The 22,016-nt window shown below is 47.1% G+C and overlaps 1 protein-coding gene across 11 annotated transcripts in view; it reads left to right on the top strand.

Annotated features, from left to right (window-relative positions):
* NEBL (nebulette) overlaps positions 1 to 22,016 on the top strand; it is a 341,590-nt gene that overhangs the window by 239,324 nt on the left and 80,250 nt on the right. For 10 of the 11 annotated variants that reach the window (XM_037837685.1, XM_037837684.1, XM_037837680.1 and 7 more), the window contains 3 exons: positions 7,089 to 7,193; positions 9,826 to 9,936; positions 15,400 to 15,510. The exons of the other annotated variant lie outside the window; for it this stretch is intronic. In XM_037837685.1, the coding sequence (XP_037693613.1) occupies positions 7,089 to 7,193; positions 9,826 to 9,936; positions 15,400 to 15,510 (327 nt within the window). The remainder of the gene's footprint in view (positions 1 to 7,088; positions 7,194 to 9,825; positions 9,937 to 15,399; positions 15,511 to 22,016) is intronic. 11 annotated transcript variants of the gene reach the window in all.

Below are 22,016 nucleotides of genomic sequence, written 5' to 3'. Positions count from 1 at the left end.
GCCCTGGTCTAGACGGCAATATCTTTAGTGAAAAAGCAGCATTTTTATTATTATGAATTTTTTAATAACGTGGATCGGTTTATATTTCGTGGGAATAGAATTATAGAATTACGTAACTCATCTGTAGTTACAGTAAATACGTAAACTAGAATTCTGGGAGTACGGGGGAGGATGGTGCTTGCTGAGGGGAGCACTGAGGTGATCCTCTTTCAGCGGTTAGGAGAAGAAAGCTTGCGTGAGGTGGTGGGTGCCCGTGTCCTCGTTTGCAAGGCGGCCGTAACCCCGGTCGTCTGTGTTGCTGAAGGGTGGCCAAGGTCAAGAGGAGCCCGTCCCGGCAGCGGTGTGGGCTGCTGGTGTGTCCTCTGGGCTCGGTCTGCCCAGGTGGACCTGGCGCTCACCTTGGGTGGGTTACGTGACCCCCCAGGCTCCACCTCTCACCTGCAGCCTTCGTGATGGTAAGAGTCAAACATGGCTGTGAGCACCCCGAGAACTCGGGAGGTGCGAGCTGTGACTGAATCCTTCAGCGTCCACCCAACTGCACGTTGGCTAGTGTTCTGCGGTGCCTCCTGGGTTGTCAGGAAGAACAGCGGGTTGCAGGCGTCAAACCCTTTCCCATACACTTGGCTCGGGTGTAGTGAAACTTAAAATTAAATATTTCTTGGTGCTGTTAGTTAATAGTCATAATCTGTTGTACGTGAGGATTCATTGTCAACTGTAACTGCAATAACGAAACGATGACAATGGTAGCATTTGCAAGAGCTAAGACTTATGGGGCATGGCATGCTGGGCACGGGGCTTGTGGAGAAGGGTCTGCTCGTTTCCTGTTTTGGAGGTGAGGGAAGGGGGCTTGGAGAGGCCACGCAGTCCATCAGTGGGGGGCAGGCCCCCCAGCGCCCCCAGCCACCTGCCGGGCTGCTCTCGCTGTAGATTTCCACGCAAGGCTTAGCTGAGCTTGCTTGCTGTGCATTGTGCTAGAATTAGTGACACGAACGGACCGTTGAAAATCTTAAATGCTCAAACTCTGCAGACAGGGATCCTGCGACGGAGCTGGCTGTCGTGCCTAAAACTCAAGGGACAGCTTTACTTAGGAGGTGATTCTGTTGGTGTTATTTTGGGCAGGATAGTTTTTCAGTGACTTTAAAATCAACCCTACGGCATTCTGTAAAAGCCAAAGCTGCGTTACTTTCCTCTCATGTGGGTGAAATCAAACACACAACGGTGATTTCCACTTATTATAAATTTATGTTATGTGGCAGAATGTATGTTTAAATATTTAATATTTAAATATTTAGATACACGATTATTAAACATTTAGCGCATGATTACTTTGGACCAATTTATATCAGTGTTCACATGCACTTTTTGTTTCAAAAGAGAATTCTGTACTTGTTAAGATACTGGTTTAATTTTTAGAGTTTTTATATTTATGCACAGTATAAAAAATGTTCTTTGTTAAAAAAATGAAGAGAGGAGATTGTATATAGGGTATAAGAAAAACACTTAAAACAAATTTTCATTCATTCTTTCCTATTGGTCTAAATAAAATTTTTGGTTTTCTGGAAGGTTGGTTAAACAGTGTTATTAAATAGTAGCTTCCTTATTTGTTCTCAGTATCATCATTGTTTTATATGGAGCAGGTGAACTTAAATTTGATGTTCTTACCTCCTTTATATTGTCCTCCCGTCTAGATGGTTGTTGAAAATGCTTATTTGGGGTAAACCTGACGAAAGCCCCCTGAGCTCAGTTGAGCCTGTACATGTCCCTGACAGCCCCATCTGCCAGGCCACTCACTGACTTTTGTGCCCCTTTCTTTTCCCTGATCTCAAACTGAAAAGCTAAGGACCAGCCTTCACGTAACAGGGCTTGTTTGGTAATCCATTATGTCCCAAATGCTGATCATCTGTTGGCCTGAGCCTTTCTGTTGTTGGACGTCGGTTTTGTTTTTCCTTTGGTTTTCTGCATGAATTGGGTTGTGGTTTTCCTCCTCTCTAGAGTGTTGCATCTGGAAGCTTCCAGAAGCAGCCTCACATTTGCTCATCTCAGCCCACGGCTGGCAGACCCCAGACCTGGGCTTTGGGATGAGGTCGTTGGGCCCCATAGCTCTGGCCCCCGCGATGGCTGTCCTGTCTCCCTGTCCTGCCCCACAGCTGGCCAGGGCTGTAGGCTCCTTGACCACCATCCAGGGCCGGGGAAGCCGAGGCACGAGAGGCTGGGGGGCATGCAAGGCCGCCCGGCCGGTCAGTGCTGGGGACAAGTCAGGTCCCAACATAGGACCCGGCTCCAAGCCTCTCCCCACCAGGCCTCACTTTTAGATGAGCAGGGTGGCTTTCTGAGGTTCTCCCCCAGGAACAGCCTTCCCACATGCGTTCCTCACCCTGAGCAGCCCTCTCTGCTTCTCTTCCAGCTCCTCTTTCTTGGGGGCGACTGCAGAACTGGGCCCAGCACCCACTGTGGGTGCCCTGCATTGGTGGGCGGGCGTGAGCTGTGCTTGGCTTCTCACACCTGGTGGAGTATTTGGAGAGTCTTGGACTTGGGGCTGCAGAGAGTTGTCAGCTCAATCTGCAGTGCAGCGTTTCAGCGATGCCCAGTCCTCATTTCTGCCTCGTAGCTGATAGCTTCAGGCCCTTCGTGTTTTAACAGGAGTTTGGATTGTTTCAACCTTTCTGGTGAGGAATCTCATCATGGCTGTCCGCCCTCTCACCCGGCGCCCCGAGAGCCTCTGCTGCTCGCTCCGTCCCTTTGCCGTCTTCCTCTGGGAGAGCTGGGGGTCGTCGCAGACCTGCAGGCTTTGCTGTCGGATACCCTCACCAGATGATTTACAAAAATGTTACATGTGAGGCTGGGCTGGAGGTCACTCCCTGCCAGACCCACCATTTAGGATTCTGCAGAGACAGAAGTGTCTGCTCTTTGGGTCGAGTGGCTCCACTCTGGGGATCCCTACGAGGCATTTTTCAGTTTCTTTCGTCTCACCCACCTTCTGCTCTGCACCTGCTCTGCCCGCTATGGGGACCCCTCTGCCCAGCTCACTTCCCCAACCTGAAACATGCCTGCTCCTCCCGTGCTTCTGTTAACCAGGTAGAGCCTTTTATTTCTCAGATTATTGGGAAAGAATAATATTTAGTCGTGTTTATCAAATACCTAATCTGATCCACTAATAAATAAAATCTGACTGCACTGAGCCGCCCAAACCAGGGCCCAGTCGCCTTTGGTCTGGTGGTCGTAGGAAGCACCGTGCACGGGGCCCGCTGTGTGCTCCCACGCGGGATGTGCCTAGGGCCCTCCTCGGTGCTCGCTCGGCCACGCCTGCGCAGCCTCTGGCTCAGGTTTGCTTCAGACCTTTCTAGGCAATCCGTTTGCACAGCAGCAAAGAGAACATTGTCCAGGCAAATTCATGTCTTTTGCTGTGGGTAGATCCTTCCGTAGCTGTAAACACGTGCTTCGTGCTTTCCCTGCACATCAGGCCCGCGTGTGCCCAAGAGCCCGGGGTGGGAGGGGGGCCTTCGGCTCCAGCGGCCTCGGTGGGCTGCGAGGAGGGGCACAGCTCTGCTCCCCGCTGTGCCGCCTGAGCCGGCGCGGCCTCATTTGTGGAAGGGCTACCTGGGTGCTCTGGGAGACGTGTGCCTTCAAGGGGAGTGATTCTCACGCATTCTGCCCAAATTCATGCCCACCCGGAACCTCAACCCGTGCCTTATTTGCAAATAGGGTCTCTGCAGGGGCAGTGGAGCTCAGCATGGGGTGAGGGCGTCTGGAGGGGGCTGGCCCTAAATGCAGTGACTGGAGCCCTCGGCGGAGGAAGTGGGCGCTGTGGCCGCAAGCCAAGGACTCTGGGCCGGAGCTGGGGGAGGCTGGGAAGGGCCTTCTGCTGGAGCCTTCAGGGCAGGGGCTCTGCTGTCCCCTCGAGTTTTGACGTCTGGCCTCCAGACCTGTGAGAAGATAAATCTCTGTTGTTTTGAGCCTCCCAGAAAGCCCAGCCAACTAATGCCACCATCATTCCATTCCAGCCACGAGCTCGACTCCTCATAAACTGGAGAGACTGGGCCGGCGGAGGGCGTGTGCTGAACTGATTCTAAATGCTCGCGGTGGTTGGAAGGTTGTGGGAGTAGAGCATGAAGTCACAGCAGGGAGTAAATATGTGGAGCATCTTGATGATTGTGAACCCATCAGCATTGCCTCTTTCCCTCCACGTGAAGATAAACTGGCATGGTGTGTGGGGTGTGCAGATGGTGCAGGAGCAGGAAAACCCTGTCCCGCTGTTAGCAAGTAGGCGCTGGTCGTTCTCATGTACGAAGCAAGGAGTTGGGGGCCTGTCCGGTTCCTGGGTGTTGCCCACCTCCAGGCCCCTTTCCGTCTTCACCCTCATCCGTGTCGCAGTCTTGGCCCTACTGCCATCATCACTGTGGCATCCCGCCACCCAAGCAGGAAGGGCTCAGGGCCCGAGCTGTGCCGCCCAGTCTCCTTTGCCCCAGAAGTGCTGGCAGCACTGCCGAGCAGCCTGCGCCCAAGGCCCGTGGCCAGAGCTGGGCCCCTGCCCACGCAGACCAGCCGCTGGCCGAGGGAGCGGGGGGCTGTGGCCGCTCTGGGCTGCCTATCCTTGAGGGTCCGGCCCTCCTGGATGCGCCGTCTGTCTGCCTGCTGTCGGGGGCCCTCCTGAGTGCGGGCAGAGTGGACGCGGCTGTGCAGGAGCGGCCAGCGGCTCGGCCATTGTGATTAACTGAGACGTGGTGTCGTTCCGAGATGTGGTCCCCTTTCTCCCATCTTCTCCCATATCCTGGCCTAGAACGGCCGCTGATCTGCGGCATTCCAATATCTCTGTGAAAATTGAAGGTCATTTTCTTGTTGTCATTTGTAAAATTCACTAGAAATCACACACACGGAGCTTTGGATGGAGGCCAGAGGAGGAAGTGGAGATCACATTTGCGGCTGCACTTCTGCCGCGGCCTGGGCTGCTGTCCTGCCCTCCCCAGGAGGCCGGTGGCCGTCAGTGCAGCCCACTGCCCACGGTGCCTGGGAACGGGGAGGACATGGTGGCAGCAGATAAAAATAATGAGCCACCTCAAGCCTAATGATAGGTTATTTTCTCTCACACTTAATTACATAACAGAGATACTTTTTTCGCCCTGTGATCAAAATAGCCTACTATTTATCATACTGCCTTTAACAGTTTAATTACTAGTGACTGAGGAGGGTGGTTTGCAGAAACCTAAAATTATGGCTAATCTCTGAGAATAAAAAAAAAGGTATGTAGTGTGCAGATAAGATAAATATGTTCCAGTGTTGATTTCATGAATAAAGCAGATGTGGAATGTGATGAGCACCTGACGTCTGCGAGTGGTGAAATGATGGTCCTTTGGAATAACCCTGCTGAGCGTGTTCATATCTGGCCGTGCCTCGGGTTGGTGCTGCCCCTGGCATCAGGCCCATGCACGCCGAACACTCTGCACCTAGCAGTGACGTCAGGGCTGGTCGTGTCGTCTTGAGAAACAAGTAGTCTGGGCTCCACTCTAGGATTATAATTAGGGACACCGTATAATTTATCATCTGAATTGCATCACTTTTTTTCCTTGACACCCTACGTATTTACAACCATGGGTGGATAGATAGGACTTTATTATAGGGGGATTTAACTTCTACCAAGTTAGCTTCATCTTCTCCACTGGTCCTGGGTTTGCCTCCAGGTTTCCAGATTTGGACGGCCGTTAGGGCGGTGGTGGGGTTGCACAGTGGGTCCCTCTCTGTATTTCCTGACTTTTGGGAGGCTCCTGTGTCCCTGTGGGTCCCGTCCCCAGTGGAACTCTCCTGGCCTTTCCAAGGGGAAAGGGGTGACTCTGTTTGCTGTTGGATTTGGGAGAAGAAATGAACACGCCCAGGTGAGCTCTCTGGGCGTCCTCTTGGCGGTGTGCCCGCTCGCGGCGAGGGACCTCCTGGCCTGCTCCCCCGGGTGGTGAGCTTTCTGGCAGGTTCTACACTTGTTGGAGGAGGGGAGGTGGGGAGGTCATGCATGGCCGTCAGTTGGGTATGGTTGACTTCAGGGGAATTAATCAGTAATGGGAAGCCCATCGGGACCCCAGTTAAGCTCCTTCCTCCAGTCCGGCATGTATCGATAATAGCGCTAGTATTACCCGTCAATTGTTTGATTCCTGCCTCTTTCTCTTCATCAGTCACCTGGGTTCTGTTGACTAACTTGCTTTCTATCTTGGGGTAGGCAGCTTGGTTTGATGGAGGCTTGGAGGCTTAATTTTTAAGGTCCATGGCTTCAAGTAACACTGAGCCCATGTATTAGTCAGGGTTCTCTTGGAAAACAGAACCAACAGGAGATATCTGTAATTATGAGATTTTATAAAAGTGTCTCACACAACTGTAGGGATGCACGAGTTGCAGGCCTGTAGGGCAGGCCACAAGCTGGCAGTTCCGATGAAGGTTTTCGATGAATTCTCCAGGAGAGGCTGGCTGTGTGAAGTAGAGATGAAAATTCTCTCTTCTGACCACTGAATTCATCACTTCTCCCTTTAAAGCCTCCAAATGATTGGGTGAAATGTCTCTCACTGCAGAAGACACTCGCCTTAGCTGATTGTAGATACAATCAGCCATAGATGCAATCAACTTACTGATGATTTAAGTCCATGAAATGTCCCTGTGGCAAGAGATAGGCCAGTGCTTGCTTGACCAGACACCTGACACCGTCATCTGGCCATGCTGACACATGACTCCAACCATCTCAGCCAGGCTGCTTGTGCACGGGAACTGCAGCTCGGTTCTTGCTGTTACCGGGCGGCTGGACAAGACGGGGCCTGTACCCAGTAGATACCCACATAGCAATGTGGAGAGCCCAGTGTGGCTAGTGGTGCTCTAAAGGCAGCCGGATCCCTGGTTGTCCAAAGGACGGTCTTCCCTTACTCTCCTCACCACCTTTGCAATTCTGTGCTGAATACAAGGTTATTTGATTCAGCTTGTTTTGAGGATCATGCCACATTTGAGTATATACTTCAGAAAATGGACTTTATCAATTTAAATCTTTTGTTCAAAAAGGCACATTGAAAGGGTTTTTCTTGTTTCTCCCCTCATGTAATTCATTGTGTTTTTTTTTTTAGATCCATTATAAAGAAGAGTATAAAAAGTCTAAAGACAAGTGTACCTTTATAACAGACACTCCTATGCTAACCCACGTGAAAAACATCGGTGCTTTTATTTCCGAGGTAAGGCCTCAAAACTTGCAAAATGGGTCGAATTTTCTTTCACTATTTATGCAGATAAAAGTCTGTGTATTAAAGTTGGAGAATAATATTTCCAAAGCACCTTTGAATGTTGATAATATCAGTATAGCTTTTATTTGAAAAGTATTTTAGAGGTTTTATCTTGAATAGCAAATTCACTACATTAGTGTTTGTAATTCAAAATTTACATTTTCCATTAATTTGTAAACCATAATTTATTATTTTGCAGAATACCGAATCCTTATGTTAAAATAAGTCAAGACTTTTCGTTTGCTGATGTTAAGATATAGTTGGTGCCATCAGTAACTAAGGGATCTTTTTTAAAATTATTCTGAAATGCTTTGGAAACTGGATGATTCTTAGTGGCACCTTTTTAGGGTGGCCAGAATCATCACAGAGCACAAGAGTCAGCAGCAGATAAAATATTTTAGATATCTATATTTAGCCCTATGATGTGACAGCTTTGCTATGAGGATCATGTACTGACAACTAGTTTTTATTTTCCACTTTGCTTTATGAAGAAATAAACTGGATTTACTTAGCAGGAATCCTTTTCAGCCCTCATATACCACTCAGGTTTTTCTTAAAAGAAAAACTACTATTTAGATTTAGTTCTTTCCATTTTCTTGTACTCAATTTGCAGTTGGTATTCTGTAGATAGATAAAAGTACAATTGCATATGGTTCACCTTAAGTTTGGAGCCCTTTATTTCTTTAGTTCTTCCAAAAAAAAAAAGAAAAAGCAAAAGTAAATTTGGTCATTTCTAGGCAAGAGTAGCCCACAGAGGGGCTAAAAAAATCTAATGGTAATAGGACCACATTTTTTTAGGAAGCTTGAAGTGTCTTTTTTCCCCCCAAGCCTCTTGCTTGAAATATCTTGGAATTGGGTTTGCGAGAGGACGGAGATTGTTTGGTGTAGGAAACGAATGAAGAGGCTCAGTTTAAAAGAGGTGAATCAAGTTGCATCAGGTTTTGTAGGGTGGGGAGCGGTGGGCGGACCTGAGGGTCTCCTCCCTCCCCCAGCCCCTCCCCCTTCACTTATTGATTTAAAGTCATTTTCAGCTCTCGGCGGGCATCAGAATTGCTTGGGGGCTGTCTAAAGAATAGGGGTGCCCAGCGATCAGGATTTTTCAAAAGCTCGCTGGTGATTCTCGTGTGTTCCGTGGTTCCGGGTTCTGGTGGCGCTTTGCTTGGCGCGACAGAGCTGGGGGAGACGCGCGGAGTGCCAGCTAGCGTGTTCAGAGCTCGTCACACTCGCTTGTCACCATCAATTTCCATGGTCCTCTGTGCCCTGTGCCTATTAACGCATGTGTAAATTGGTAGATTTTACTTTATGTGGTTGATACATTTTTTTATACATGCCTATATTTGATTCCAACCTTTCTTGATATTTAAGAACTACTCTTGAAAAGGGATATTTTTATTCAGTCAGTGGAAAGCACTGGCAAAATAGTTAATTCTAGAAGTTCCAGACTCAGATATAAACGATTGAATGGCATTTTGACAATAAGCCGAATCCATATATTGCGGTGTCTTTGGTCAGTGGTTTTAAATCACTTTAAACTCTTTTGGTGTGGCGTAACACTCAGCTCACCAGAGGTGTCTGGTAGGAGAGCCCCGAGCGGGAGACGCTGGACTCTTGTGCAGCTGGAGAGTCCCATGGTGTTGCCTGGGAGCTTTGCAGCCGCCCTGCTTGTCCATCGCCAAGGCCCAGTGACGGTGCCGTGACGGGAAGCGAGTGAAGAGATGCTGTTGGAGGTGACCGACCTCTAGTGTTTTGCAAGTTAAGTTGCAAAAAAGGTCGACATGATCTTCTTGGGGCTGTTTCTGCTAAATGGGAACCCTTTGGAGGAAAGTGGTGCATTTTCTTGTATTAAGAACCAAAATCCAAAGAATATTTTGGGGCCACAAGGCTTACACAGAATTTCCACCCAGTTCATCAACACTCAAATCTTGCTCCTGGTGGCAGTAATACTAGGAACTTGTCTAGAGCGTGGAAAATGTGATTTTGTTTGTGTTCATGATGCTACTTCCTGTGTGCAGAGTGGATCTCAGCATTTTTGATTATTAACTGATTCTTTTTCACCAAAGAGTGAGCTGTAGAGGGAAGGAAGGGAGTCCTCGAACGTGGCTTCCCGGAGGAAAGGGTGGGAGGTGTTGCTCTTCAAGAGTAAGGTCTCAGAGACGGCGCAGAGCTGGAGTGGGGAGGAAAGAATCCACAAAAACAGAGGAGAGGAAGACATTAGTAAAGGCATACTGTGCTTTGCATTCAGGTTCCAGACTGACTCTATGGACTGGTATTTTCTTGGCAACTCAAATGTCACTTTGTTCACAGATCAATAGACAAAACTCAATATTCACAGATAGATTTGCTTCTCGAACTGTGCACGGTAAATAGAAAATATTTTCTTGCTTTTCTCATTTAAAGCTTTCTCCATGACAAACGGGATTCAGGATACATCTCCTCAGAATAGGATTGTTAGATCCATTATCGAAAATGGTCTTCAGATTTTCGAGTCAATCCTGTTTCTGAAGAAAGTTTCATTTTTCTCTCTTTCAGTGTTCACAGTAAAAAGAAAAAAATGGAATGTTTATTTTTTCCCTTTTGTTCCTAGGCGAAATACAAAGGCACCATGAAGAGAGACCTTTCCAACTCACTGTATAAGCGGATGCCAGCGACGATCGACAGCGTCTTCGCCAGAGAAGTCACACAGCTTCAGAGTGAGGTGTTGTTTTCCTAAATTGTTGTATGAGTATGTAGCTCGAAGACAAGAACTAAGAACAGGTTGCTTGAGTATCAGACACCGAATGGAAGCCAGAAGCAATGGGGACGTGTGCCGTCAGGGGTGTCTGGTGGAATCACAGAAAATCGGCGACAGTTTCAGCATCACCGAGCCCCTTTCACACCATCTATAGAGCACGTTCTCATTTCATTTTGCAGTTTGTATTCAGTCATATTCTTGCGGCATATGCTAAACTGTGATCCCGCAGTGGAGAACATTCCAGTGGCTTGCTAAAGGTCACGTAAAGGGTTAATGGTTCAGTCTGGGACCCGCAGGTCTGCCTTCCGTCCACGGGACAAGCAGTGCCTCCGTTTCCTTCCTTGAGGGTTGTGTTTTCCATCCAGAATATCTCAGGCCCCAAAGAGCCCCCTCAGGTGGAAAGGGCTATTTCAGTGATTGTAAGCTGCAGGAGCACTTAGGAACTGCAATCATGTAACCCACTTTGGAGCCAGAAGCGTTTAGGGTTAATTTTTCCCTTATGAGACATCAACATATGAGGCATTCTGACCATATTTAATCTACCAGGTTTCTTAAGACAACATTTCAAAATAGACTATTTCACCTTTTCTTCTCCCCCTCATCTTACTGTTTTGTTTTCTTTATTGCAAGTCTGATTTGGTTCTTTATCTGCCCCTTGCCTCCCCAGGCCACCGGAGGGGTAGAAGGTGAGGGTGTGACGATATCAGGCTCCGTGGGATCTCTCTACCACGCTCCTGCCCCGCTCATCCCCAGGGAAGGGCCTCATCCGTCTTGTCCCCTCTATCCCTTACTTAGAGCCCAGCACACAGGGGGTGTCCAGGAAGCACTTGTCAAATGGGTGCTTGTTAAATTTAATTCCTTCCCAGGGACATGCTCCTTTTGCATAGTTTACATTCTTGGTGCTGTATTTTAGATTAATGAGAATATCATACACCTGGACATGCTAAATTTATGTTGTTTGATCCTCACAACAACCTCACGTCAGAGATGTGGAAACTAAAGCACAGAGGAGTTAAGTAACATTCCCTGGGTCACACAGCCAGGGAACGGCAGCGCACTGGAGCCCGGGTGGCCTGGCTTGGAGTCTGGTTCTGAACCTCACGCTGCCACCTCCCTCCCACCTTCCCACCCCTCTCTCTCTTATTGAACAAGGTCACTTCTTTCTCCAACATCATTTTTCTTTTTAGTGGAGGATACCTGGTTAATTTTAAGATAGAGAGTAGATTACTCTTGAAAAGTCCTGATATTAGCCTTTGCAAATATCTTTAAGTACTTCATTATTACAGATTTAAACGTCCACTCTGCACTCAACTGGGCATGAAGCTAATCTCAGCAAGGTGACACGAGGCTAAAAATACCTGTGGTCAAGACTTTGCATAACTAACTGTGACTAATACGCCTCTGATTTGTCCGGACATCTGGTCACCCAGCCACCAGAAGGCATTGGGGACCACTTGATAAAGCAAATAATTGCAACACAACGCTGGATGTGTGACAAGCCACTATTATACAGAAAGACAAGAAAAACATTTATTCTTATTTTTATACTTAGGAGGGCCAACATTTTGAAATATTTACATCCTCATTGCTTTGGAAATGCACAACTTTTCTCACCTTTTTACGGCATAAGCAGGTCTGTAGCACACAGTGCGTGCTACATAAAATTAACATGGAAAATAATCCATGTCATACACTTTGGGATCCATCTTTTTTTTTTCTTTTTTTTTTTGCTTAAACAAGAAAGTGCTTGCATTGCTTGCAGGTGTTTATCATGTAGTAGAAGATGTGGAATTGCTTTCATGGCCAACGGGCTATCATGTAGTAGACTCTGCACTGCTGGGAAAGAGATTTATGCATTCCAAAGTAGCAGGGCTGCCCTCTGCTTTAATTAGTCAGTGAACCTGTTATTAAGGAAAAACCTAGGCTTGGCATAAGTACCTGTTTCAAAGATTTACATGATTTTGGTAAAATTTCTTCAGGTTTACCTACGCCAGTGTCGTTATTGCTGAAATCGTAGCTGTCAGAACTTTCCCTGCTAAGAGAGGCAAGAAGGGGATGGAGCTCTTGGAAACATCTGTGACAATTAAACCCCTCACCTTCTACTATGTCCAGAGACTGTCAGATTGGTAGTAACCTAAGTTAGAGTATTAGACAGATTCTGGAATTTAGTGGTGTTCTGGGTTCTAATGAAAAGTTTCCTAAACTTTTGAAGTTGAAACAGAAATTCTCTTAAAATTGGATTTGTTTAAATTCTGCTTTTAAATTAAAACCAAGTGCTAAGGTGGAGTTAGATGGGTTAATACTTCCTTACAGGAAATGACTAAGAAGAAGAAAAGTCTTTTTAAAAAAGAGCTGTGGGGTTTTTGGAAGGCCATTTTATGAAATAGCCCCTATTTAAAAAGGCTGTCGACAAAGATGACAAAGAAAGCTCCTGGAAGTGGAGTGTCGTGTGCTACAGAACGGAGAGGGCCTTCCCACGAGGGCCACGTCCCACAGACATGACCGGCCGCTGGGCACAGAGGGCTGGCGCCACTTGGGCATTGGAACCCGGGGGCGTTCTGGGAGTCGGTGCTTTTGTCCGTAGCGGCCACAGGTTCTGTTTCAGGAACTCCAGAGCTGTCTACATGATGGGATTAAAAGTACAGTTACTTACCGGTACTGATAAAACATAAAATATGCTGTAAGTTACAAATGTATGGTCATCTTATACATATACACACAGGATATGAAAATGTCCTGGAAGATCAAATATGTAGGATAAATGCACACATGATTTATGTAACTATACTAATATACAAAGTGCATCAGACAATGATGATGCCTTCCACTAGTCAGGCACCCTGTACTGCAACCATCTTGGCTCTCAAAGGCAGGAAGGAAACAGTTGTAATCTAGAAGAGTGCGACCTGCTGTTGACAACACCTAACGCATCAGATTTATCGGAAAATTTATTAGCTGCATGTAATTTTCCATTAGCTATGTTAAGGAAGAAAATTAATATGATAAATTAAAGTTCAGCTGCCTCCAATCTGATGTTATCTTAATTCTAAAGTGGTGCTTAGTAGCAGCTATAAATGAAACCACTATTTTAACTCCGCAAGTAGGAAATTACACAGCCTTTCTAAGAAAGAGTGCTTTCTAAAATTGTACTTGATGACTCACCATTTCTCTGATAACTCGCAGACGATCAGCTGCCTTGGTTGTGTTTATAAGTCAGAAGTACGTCTAAAATAAGTTTTAAAGATGAAACAGATATTCAGCAAAAACGAGATAAGAATATGCTAGGTCTTCTTATTTACGAAAAGGAGCACATCTCCTAGAGGTTTTATTCTTGATTTTATAGACTTAGGCCACCCATTAAACTGCCACCCCACCCCCCACCACAAGTTATACTATGGAGCCTAAAGGAACTGAGAAATGGGCTTTGTCTGACTCAGTGAGGTCCTTAATGGATTTCCTGTTTCAGTAATTAATTGGTTAAAATTTAAAGATACGTTCATCAGATTTAGGTGTTCCGTGGGTTAGGTTGTTGAGCAGACTTGAATGAGATGGATTGTATCTTGAGAAATGGGCAGCGTTGCATCTGAGTCCCGGTAATCGAGCGAATGCGCAGGAGCTGGATGGGGGCAGGATGGCTGGGGAGGACTGGACAAGTGTGACAGCGGCAGTTGAGGGGACGCCAACACAGCCGTCAGAGGAAGGCGCGGGGGCCTGTGGGTGCGTTGATCGCATTGAGCCACGTGGGAGGTGATGCCCTGGGATGAGTGAAGCAGTCTTAGGCAGGGCTGGCCGGACCAGGCTCGGAGCACCGGGGCGCTGGAGTTCGTGCTAAGGATGGTCCCCGGGGCTTCCACGACGACGTCTGGAGAAGCAGAAGTCGCCGGCAGCATTTGGAGCCCTGTCTTGGGAATCACCCTTTCTCTGTAAGGCCAAGTGGGTGCGGCTGTGGGAAGATGGATTTGGGTTGACCGAGGGGGCGTCAGACATTTGGAGATGGAAATGCCCCAGGCTGAGTTCTCTTTCAGTAGCGGTTTTGAAGAATAACTGGGTGGGGAGCCAGAGAGGGGATTTAAACATCGGGAGTTGTATTAGATGACTTAAAAATATATTAAGATGCTCTGGTTTTATTTTAAAATATTAGTTTTTTTGATTATCACCTAAATCCTTTAGACAGGTAGATGGGTGGTTAACTCTGTTTATAAAAGGTCATGGGGTGTTTTAGTTCACAAGGATGTTTAATAAATCCCTTCATTCACTAGACGTGATTTATGTTTCTGCTCCGTGCCGTTCACTGTGATAGCACAGGCTACGAAAAGGTGCATCAGATACACACTTGGCTCTCAAGGAGCTCATATTGGTAAAAAAGTTTTTTTCTTAAGTTTAACTGTATCCTTGTTTATTGGATATTAGGCCTTTGTTTTGTTCTTGGGGAAGGTTGGTTTAGTTTTTCTCTGTAAGTTGCCTTTCTTCTATTGTGCCAAGTAATCTCAACTCCTTTTAACATCTTTTTCTCACTAAACCTTTTATATTTTAAAAATTAAGTTAGCCTTTTATCCATTCATTGATCTAGTCTCTCATTCAGAAAATACTTATTGGTGGTTACTTAGTGCTCGGCACTCTTCAGGGTTCTGAGGGATCAGAGAACTGGACAGGTATGCTCTAGGAAGGGAAGATAGTAAGGAATTATGTAATAAATAAAACAAGGTAATTGCAGGTTGTAAAGATGATAAATAGGATAATAGCATAGACTGAGAGTTAGGGTATCATTTGGTTGCCAAGTTCTGGATCCCCATTAATTTCTACTCTGTTGTCAAATCTGGTTGCATCTCCTTCCAAGCCCGTGCCCCTCTCCATCTCGACGTGGAGCAAACTGAACCTGGTGGCCATGGCTGGCACTGGGCAGAGGGCAAGGCTGGCCATAGCTGAGCCCATTGACTGTGTGCTATATTTTCTCCCCAAGGGTGGGCATATCATGAGGTCTATATTGTACTACAGCTCTGTCTCCATAAAATCAAAACAGCCCTTTAAAAAATGAACAGTTTACTTTTAAACACCCATTGTTTCTCCCCACTTTGCTAGTTGTTTTTCCAAGATTTAAACCTTGAATATTTACAATCCTAAAGTCTCTTGAGTATGGAAGATTTCCTAAAACCACAGCTGAGATTTAAGCTACCTGAATATGAGTGGGGATTTTGTCTTTTGTTCAAAGATGTTTTCAGATTAACAGCAAAGAGTTAAGAGTTTGGAGTCCACCAGGAGCTCTAAGGTTAAAGCATCACATGTAGCATCTTGTTATAGGGGCTTAGGCAAATTCAGCCATCACTGGTGGTATTCAAATGTGTCAAGTCCTAGCAACGCCCTGAAAATTGACAGGTGAGACTTTAACACATCTCTCAGTGAAACTAACACCAATTTGCGTTTTTCAAGGTTGCCTACAAGCAGAAACACGGAGCCGCCAGAGGCCTCTCGGATTATGCCCACATGAGGGAGCCGCCCGAGGTCAGGCACGCCCTGGACGTCAGCAAGCACCAGAGTGACGTAAGGAGGCCCTTCCCTCTGCTCGTTGACCTTCCTGAGTAATTGCTAGCCGGCTCACTAATTGGGACCGAGGAATGCTGTGTTAAAATTTAAACATTATGGCAATTCCTATTTGAAGAGGACTTTAAATTTTCCTTTGTCACATCTGAACCACTCTGTCGGCACTCTTTTGGGCATTGGACATTCTGCTTGGAAGACGACAGAGGTGGGTCCGTCCGCCCTACCGGGTCACCTGCATTTCCCAGAGCTTTCTCGGGTTGATGCCGAAGCCCATGTGGTCTCCATTCTAGAACCGCAGAGAAAACTGGAAGAGACACCTCAGGAATACATGGGCCTGGGAAGCAGAATCAGTCAGACTCTAGCTAGATGGTACCCGGGGTTGGGGTTGGCTGGCACCACTGGTAACACTGGCCCAGAAGCCCCGGGGAAGGCCGGGCCTGTGGGAGGCGAATCTGCTCCTGGCCGTGGGTGGGCAGTGGCCTCCGCCCATGGTGCGTCTGCTCAGTTCCGCTGTCCCGGTGGCCCAGGAGAAGACCATCCTCCCAAAATCACAGGGGAAGCTTGTTGTTGCCTTCTCGTGAATTCTCTGCCCTCCACGGCAGTCCTCGAAGCGCCTGTCAGGCCCTTCATGGGTTAGAACCAGTTGAGATACAGGCGCCTGAGAGGGTCAGGATCTGACACAGCACCCCCACCTCCCGGGCCCTCCCTGAGCCCCGTTGCTGACTGCACCCCGTGGCCCCAGCTGCAGGGACTGCTGCATCAGGGCAGCTTCGCAGATGGCGGCAGCTATTTGGTGTGAACGCACAGTAGGTCAGCGCTTAAGTGAACGTGCAGTGAGGTTTTCCATTCTGACCTGAGTGCACACACGTCAGCCAAAACCCACGCTTTTCCAGGATGGTTCAAGATGGATGAGACAGAGAGAAGCTGAGAGTCTGGGCTCACTAGCAGGGTCCCCCGAAGGGAATGCCTTCTAAGAAAATGATATCGCGGCAATAATATTGTGATAATAATAATATCAGCATCTCTGTGTAGTGTAACCATATAATAATAATGACCATCACTTAGTCACAGGACTTTTTTCTTTTCCGATTTGCACAAAAACCCTGTGCTTGACCCTGTTTCATAGCTGAGGAAAGATAGCTATGAAAGGAAGCACACGCACTCCCAAACCTGCTCTGTCTGCCACGCCACACGCCTCCCCCTTCAGGGTCACTGGCAGGTGGTCAAGATTTGAAACTAAGTTTGAAAACGAGGAGTGAAGGAGGTTTTCGTGAGAATTCAGGTCCCCGGCTCAGTGCGCGGCACCTGAGCTCCCCCGTGCTGATGCAGCAACCCCGGAAAGGGGGTGGCGGCCGGGGCGGGGACTGTGTCCCCGGGTCTCACCCCGGCCTGTTCTGACTCCATCTTTCCACGAACTGCAAACACGGGGCTTCCTTATCGGAGAACTGGGGTTGGTATTTTAACTCTGCCCTTTCTTTTGATTGAGGGGTCGAGGGACTGGAGAATAAAGCCCTTCCCTGCTCCTTCCATCGTGGGTCCTTATGGGAGAAGGAGGTGTTTGCTTACACTTCTCTGCCAGTGCATTCAACCTTTACATGCAAAGTTTGTACATATAATAGGATTTAGAAAGTGTTTAATGCTATTTCCCCAGATTTAAAGTAAGGTGACATTTGTATTCTACCTGTGGCTGCCTCATTGCTATTCCCCTAGAGCTGAGCCATTAGAGTAACACCTTGTTGTCCCCCCAAGAGGAAATATAAATAGAGGGCTTCAAGGCTGCAAGAAAATAAGAATTTCTTTTGGGTTGGGGGATTCTGCAGAGTCGGCATGAGAAACAAACTCTCTCCTATAAAAATTCCGTCCAAGGAACTCACGTGCTGAGGTTTCCCTGATAGAATCACCCTGTCATAATGTGACAGCATGGCTAGAAGCAACTTAATTTAACTTAAAGTAAAGTGTGCTGTTACATGTGAGTCGGATTTGCAGAGAAAGGAGGCAAGTCGGCGTCTTTTACATTTCCACCAAACCCAAGTCACTCTCTGATCTCTGTTAGAGAATTAAGAAACCGGGACAGCTAAGTGACGTAATCCGTGTAAAGGGCTCCGCTGTGTAAACAGCCTCTAAAATATTAGGCCTGCTGGGCCCACCTCCGTTTTTAAAGGGGGATCTGAGAGCTTAAGGTGATAGCAGTTAATCTGAAACAACTGAAAAAGGTTTGATTTCTGGAAGGACCAAGTCAACATGTGATTTATACTAAGAAGGGGTCAGGTCGGAAGGGCACGTTCAGAAGGTTCCTGAACCCATAGAACTACGTATCTTGATGCTAAATCAGGAAATGGTGAATAACAGCCAGTCTAAGTCCTTTTGCCTCTGAAGGGGCGTTAAGTCTGCCAAACTTTTCTAATGTAATTAAGAAACTGGAGATATTCTATCCTGTTACTTTCCCCTACAGATGGGCTTGTAATGATTACCCCACTCACATTATTAGCTCCCATCCATCTTATCAGAGCCCTGCATTCTGAAAGTTCTGAAGGAAAGCAAACACACTCTTAACTGCCAGTTTTAGGTTTTATAAGTGATGTGGTCTGGCCTTGTGATGAAACTGAGCAGTGAACTTTTCCAAAACACCATATTGGCAATTGATTCTGTGTGTATTAGGAAGAATTATCCAGCAGGAAAAACAAGGGACTTAATGTTCTTTTCAAAGATGATAGATGTACTTTGTTAAAATTAATAAAAACTTATCAGTAAGCAAAATTTCTATTCCACCAGAAAATGAGAACGCTTTAAGATAAATCAGTAAAATGATCCCGAGAAAACATTTGTGGCTCTTTCTCCGTCCCGAAGTGCCTTAGGATTTAGCTTGAGAAATAGACCATTAGCAGTTAGCTCCTCTGGGTGGTGGTGATTAAATTAAATCACACCTGAGGAAACTTGTACCAACTATAAACTGCTTTGTAAACAGTGGTAACCATAATCATGATGCTATCTGTGCTAGGTAAAATCCATATTGTACTTTATGATTTGCGAGATTGAAAACTTTTCTGCCTTCCCATGACTGTTTGTTCCTACATTTACTTATATGTAAAAGGTTTCTATTCCATCTTGGTTTGCCAAGGCGTCTGCAACAAAGGCTGGGTGGCGTAAACAGTTTATTGCCTCACAGGTTTGGAGGCTGCAAGTCCAAAGTCAGGAAGTGGCTTCCCTGAAGTCTGTTTCCTCTGGGTTCTGGGGGCGACCTGCTGATGACCCATAAGTCAGTCTCCGCCCCCGTCACATGCCACCGCTACCCCCGTCTGCCTCGCCTTTTTCTCCCGCGTCCACGTTCTCTGCCCATGAGGACGCCAGGCCTGTTGGGTGAAGCCACCCTGATTCAGTCTGGGCACTGTGCCAGTTGGATCTGTTATGTCCCCCAGGAAAACCATGTTCTTAATGCAGTCTTGTAGGGGCAGACTGATTAGTCTTTTGGTTAGGGTGAGACCTCTTGATTGAACGTGACCCCACCCATTCAGGATAAGTCTTGTTAGTTTACTGGAGCCCTTTAAAGAGAGTTTGCACAGAGAGCAGAAAGAGAGAAACACCCCGGGATGTGCTAAGACAGGACACACAGAAACTGAAGGGGCAGACAGAGATGCTTAGGGATGCTGGGAGATGCGGACAGAAGGACATTTGGAGATGCTAAGGTAAGAGATGAAGCCCAGAGTTTGCCCCAGGAAAGCTAATAGAGGACCCCCAGATGCTTAGAGAGAAACACCCCAGGAGAACAAGCAAGGACACACAAGAGCTGAGAGAGAAGCTAAGATCCCAGAGACATTTTGGAGAAAGCCATTTTGAAACACAATCCAGGAGCAAAGGACCAGCAGACGCCAGCCACGTGCCCTCCCAGCTGACAGTGGTGTTCCAGACGCCATCGGCCGTTCTTCAGTGACGGTATCTGTGCCAGTTCAATGTATTATGTCCCCCAAAATGCCATTCTCTTTGATGTAATCTTATGGGGGCAGACTTATCAGTGTTGATTGGATTGTAATTCTTTGAGTGTTTCCATGGAGATGTGCCCCACCCAACTGTGGGTGATGACTCTGACTGGATAATTTCCATGGAGTTGTGACCCCACCCATTCAGGGTGGGTCTAAATTAAATCACTGGAGCCACATAAATGAGCTGACAAACAGAAGGAACTCAGTGCAGCTGAGAGTGACGTTTTGAAGAGGAGACACAGCCAAAAGGGACGCTTTGAAGAATGCACTGGAACTGAGAGAGGAGCTTCATCTTATAGAGACATTTTGAAGATGGTCTTTGAAAGCAGACTTTTGCTCCGGAGAAGCTAAGAGAGGACAAATGCCCCAAGAGTAACTAAGAGTGACTTTTTTGAGGAGCTGAAGCCTAGAGAGGAACGTCCTGGGAGAAAGCCATTCTGAAACCAGAACTTTGGAGCAGGTGCCGGCCACGTGCCTTCCCAGCTAACAGAGGTTTTCCAGACGCCATTGGCCATCCTCCAGTGAAGGTACCCGATTGCTGATGTGTTACGTTGGACACTTTATGACCTTAAGACTGTAACTGCAACCAAATAAACCCCCTTTATAAAAGCCAATCCATTTCTGGTGTTTTGCATTCTGGCAGCATTCTAGAACAGTATCCTCTTGTTGGACACTTAGTTTGGACACTTTTATCACTTAGTTTGGACACTTTTATCACTTTATTTGTAGCCTGATAAATCCCCTTTATAAAAGCCAATCCATTTCTGGTGTTTTGCATAACGGCAGCATTAGCGAACCGCAACAGCCTTCTCGGCTAATCCCATCTTCAGAGTCCTACTGACGAATGGGCTCCCAGCCCCAGGACCAGGGCTTGGGACCTTGCCTTTGTGGGGGACATGATTTAATCTCTATCATATTCACTTACAGGAAAACGATAGTTCCAGTTTAATAATTTCAGAGTGTTTCATTGTCCATCATGCCAGGCGGACATAAGCTCATTAAGGTAGGATTTCCAGGCCGTGTGCCTGTTGACCATCCCTGGGGGATTCCCAGAAAATGCCTCCACCGCTGGTAACCGCATTCAGGCTACACTGCACACTCGTGTTCTGCACACTCAGGATCTGTGTCCTACCCGGGTTCTTCTCGCCAAGAGACTCATTTTAACCCTTCGTTGGGGTAGGATAGCAAAGGGGCTGGCCCTGGGCCCAGTACGTTTGTTTCCTGTTAGGCCTGTCTGCTCGTACTGCGCTCAGCCCCACACCTGTCTGTCTGTCTGCGGCTGCCTTCCAAGCGGCTACTCCAGCTCTCCGTCTTTCATCTCCAAGTGCTTGAGTTTCACTTGAAGCACAGTCTTCGTGGGGTTTTTGCTTTTCTCTAGTTTGTTGATCATCTACTGAGGAGTCTCCAGTCTTTTGTTGTAAAAGTAGGAAATGCTTGCTGGAAAGCCACGGTGAGCCCTTCGTCTGTCTGTGTGTCTGGCTGTTCACGGAGAGCAGAGGCTTCTGCTCCACTCCGCTTTCCAAATCTTAGGCGAGCTCCTGGGATTGGCCGAGTCCACCCCAGCCGTGCAGAGTCGGGGACTCAGGACATGGAGCCCAGTGACCACAGACGGTCACCCCAGGGGTGCCATGTGCACTTAGTGAGTGGGTGCACGGATGGTGCCGGGGACACTGCGTATCCCACCCAACAGGCAGGAGAAAGACCCAGGTCTCGCTCTCATGAAGCAGATGCAGAAAGAGTCACGGAGAGACCGGCCGAGAGTAAAAGACACAGAATGCTGTGGGCTGAGGGGAAAGCACGTGTGCCAACAACAAGAAAGCAACACAGTGACTGAGTTTGAAAGAACTAAGATCTTCACTGGAAGCACTAAAGAGTGTACATGGCACTGAAAGGAAAACACGCGGAATAGAGGGATGCTATGCTGGTCTAGGTGACAGAAATCTGTGTCAAATTAGCTTAAGTGAAAATAAGAATTCATTGGTTTCCATAATTGGGAAATTCAGTCCACCTTCAGGCCTGGCTGGATCCAGCAGACTTTGTCTCTCTAGGACTCTGGTTCTCTCTCCGTCTCTTGATTCTTCTCGCTTCTACGTGACTTCGTTGTTGCACACTCTGTGTGGACTCGGGGTGACAGCTGGTCTTTCCAAATGTCCGTCCTCACAGCTGCTGCTCCCAGAGGAAAGCAGAGTAACACTTTGTTCCCCAGCCGCAGAGCTTTGAAATGTCTCTGGCCATGCTTGGTCATTGTTCCCTAAATTGCATAGGTTTAGTGCAATTCCAATTAAAATTCCATGTTTTCTTTGTGGAATTCTCTGAAATTATTCTAATGCTTATTAGTGAGAATAAATAGTTAAAATATAAGAAAATTTTGAAATAGAAGGGTAGTGAGGGAACTTAGTTTTAACAGATTTTGGGGTTGTTCTAAAAAAATTCACATTTAAGGAATGTGTGAGAGGCAGTGGATGCTAATTAACTCCTCAGCAGGAACTGGTTACATCATAAACAGTGTAAAGTGGAGGCTGCTACTGT

This window comes from Choloepus didactylus, chromosome 5 (assembly GCF_015220235.1).
Source record: "Choloepus didactylus isolate mChoDid1 chromosome 5, mChoDid1.pri, whole genome shotgun sequence".
In the NCBI taxonomy this organism is placed as follows: Eukaryota; Metazoa; Chordata; class Mammalia; order Pilosa; family Megalonychidae; genus Choloepus; species Choloepus didactylus.
This window is presented reverse-complemented; position numbering and strand designations above follow the sequence as displayed.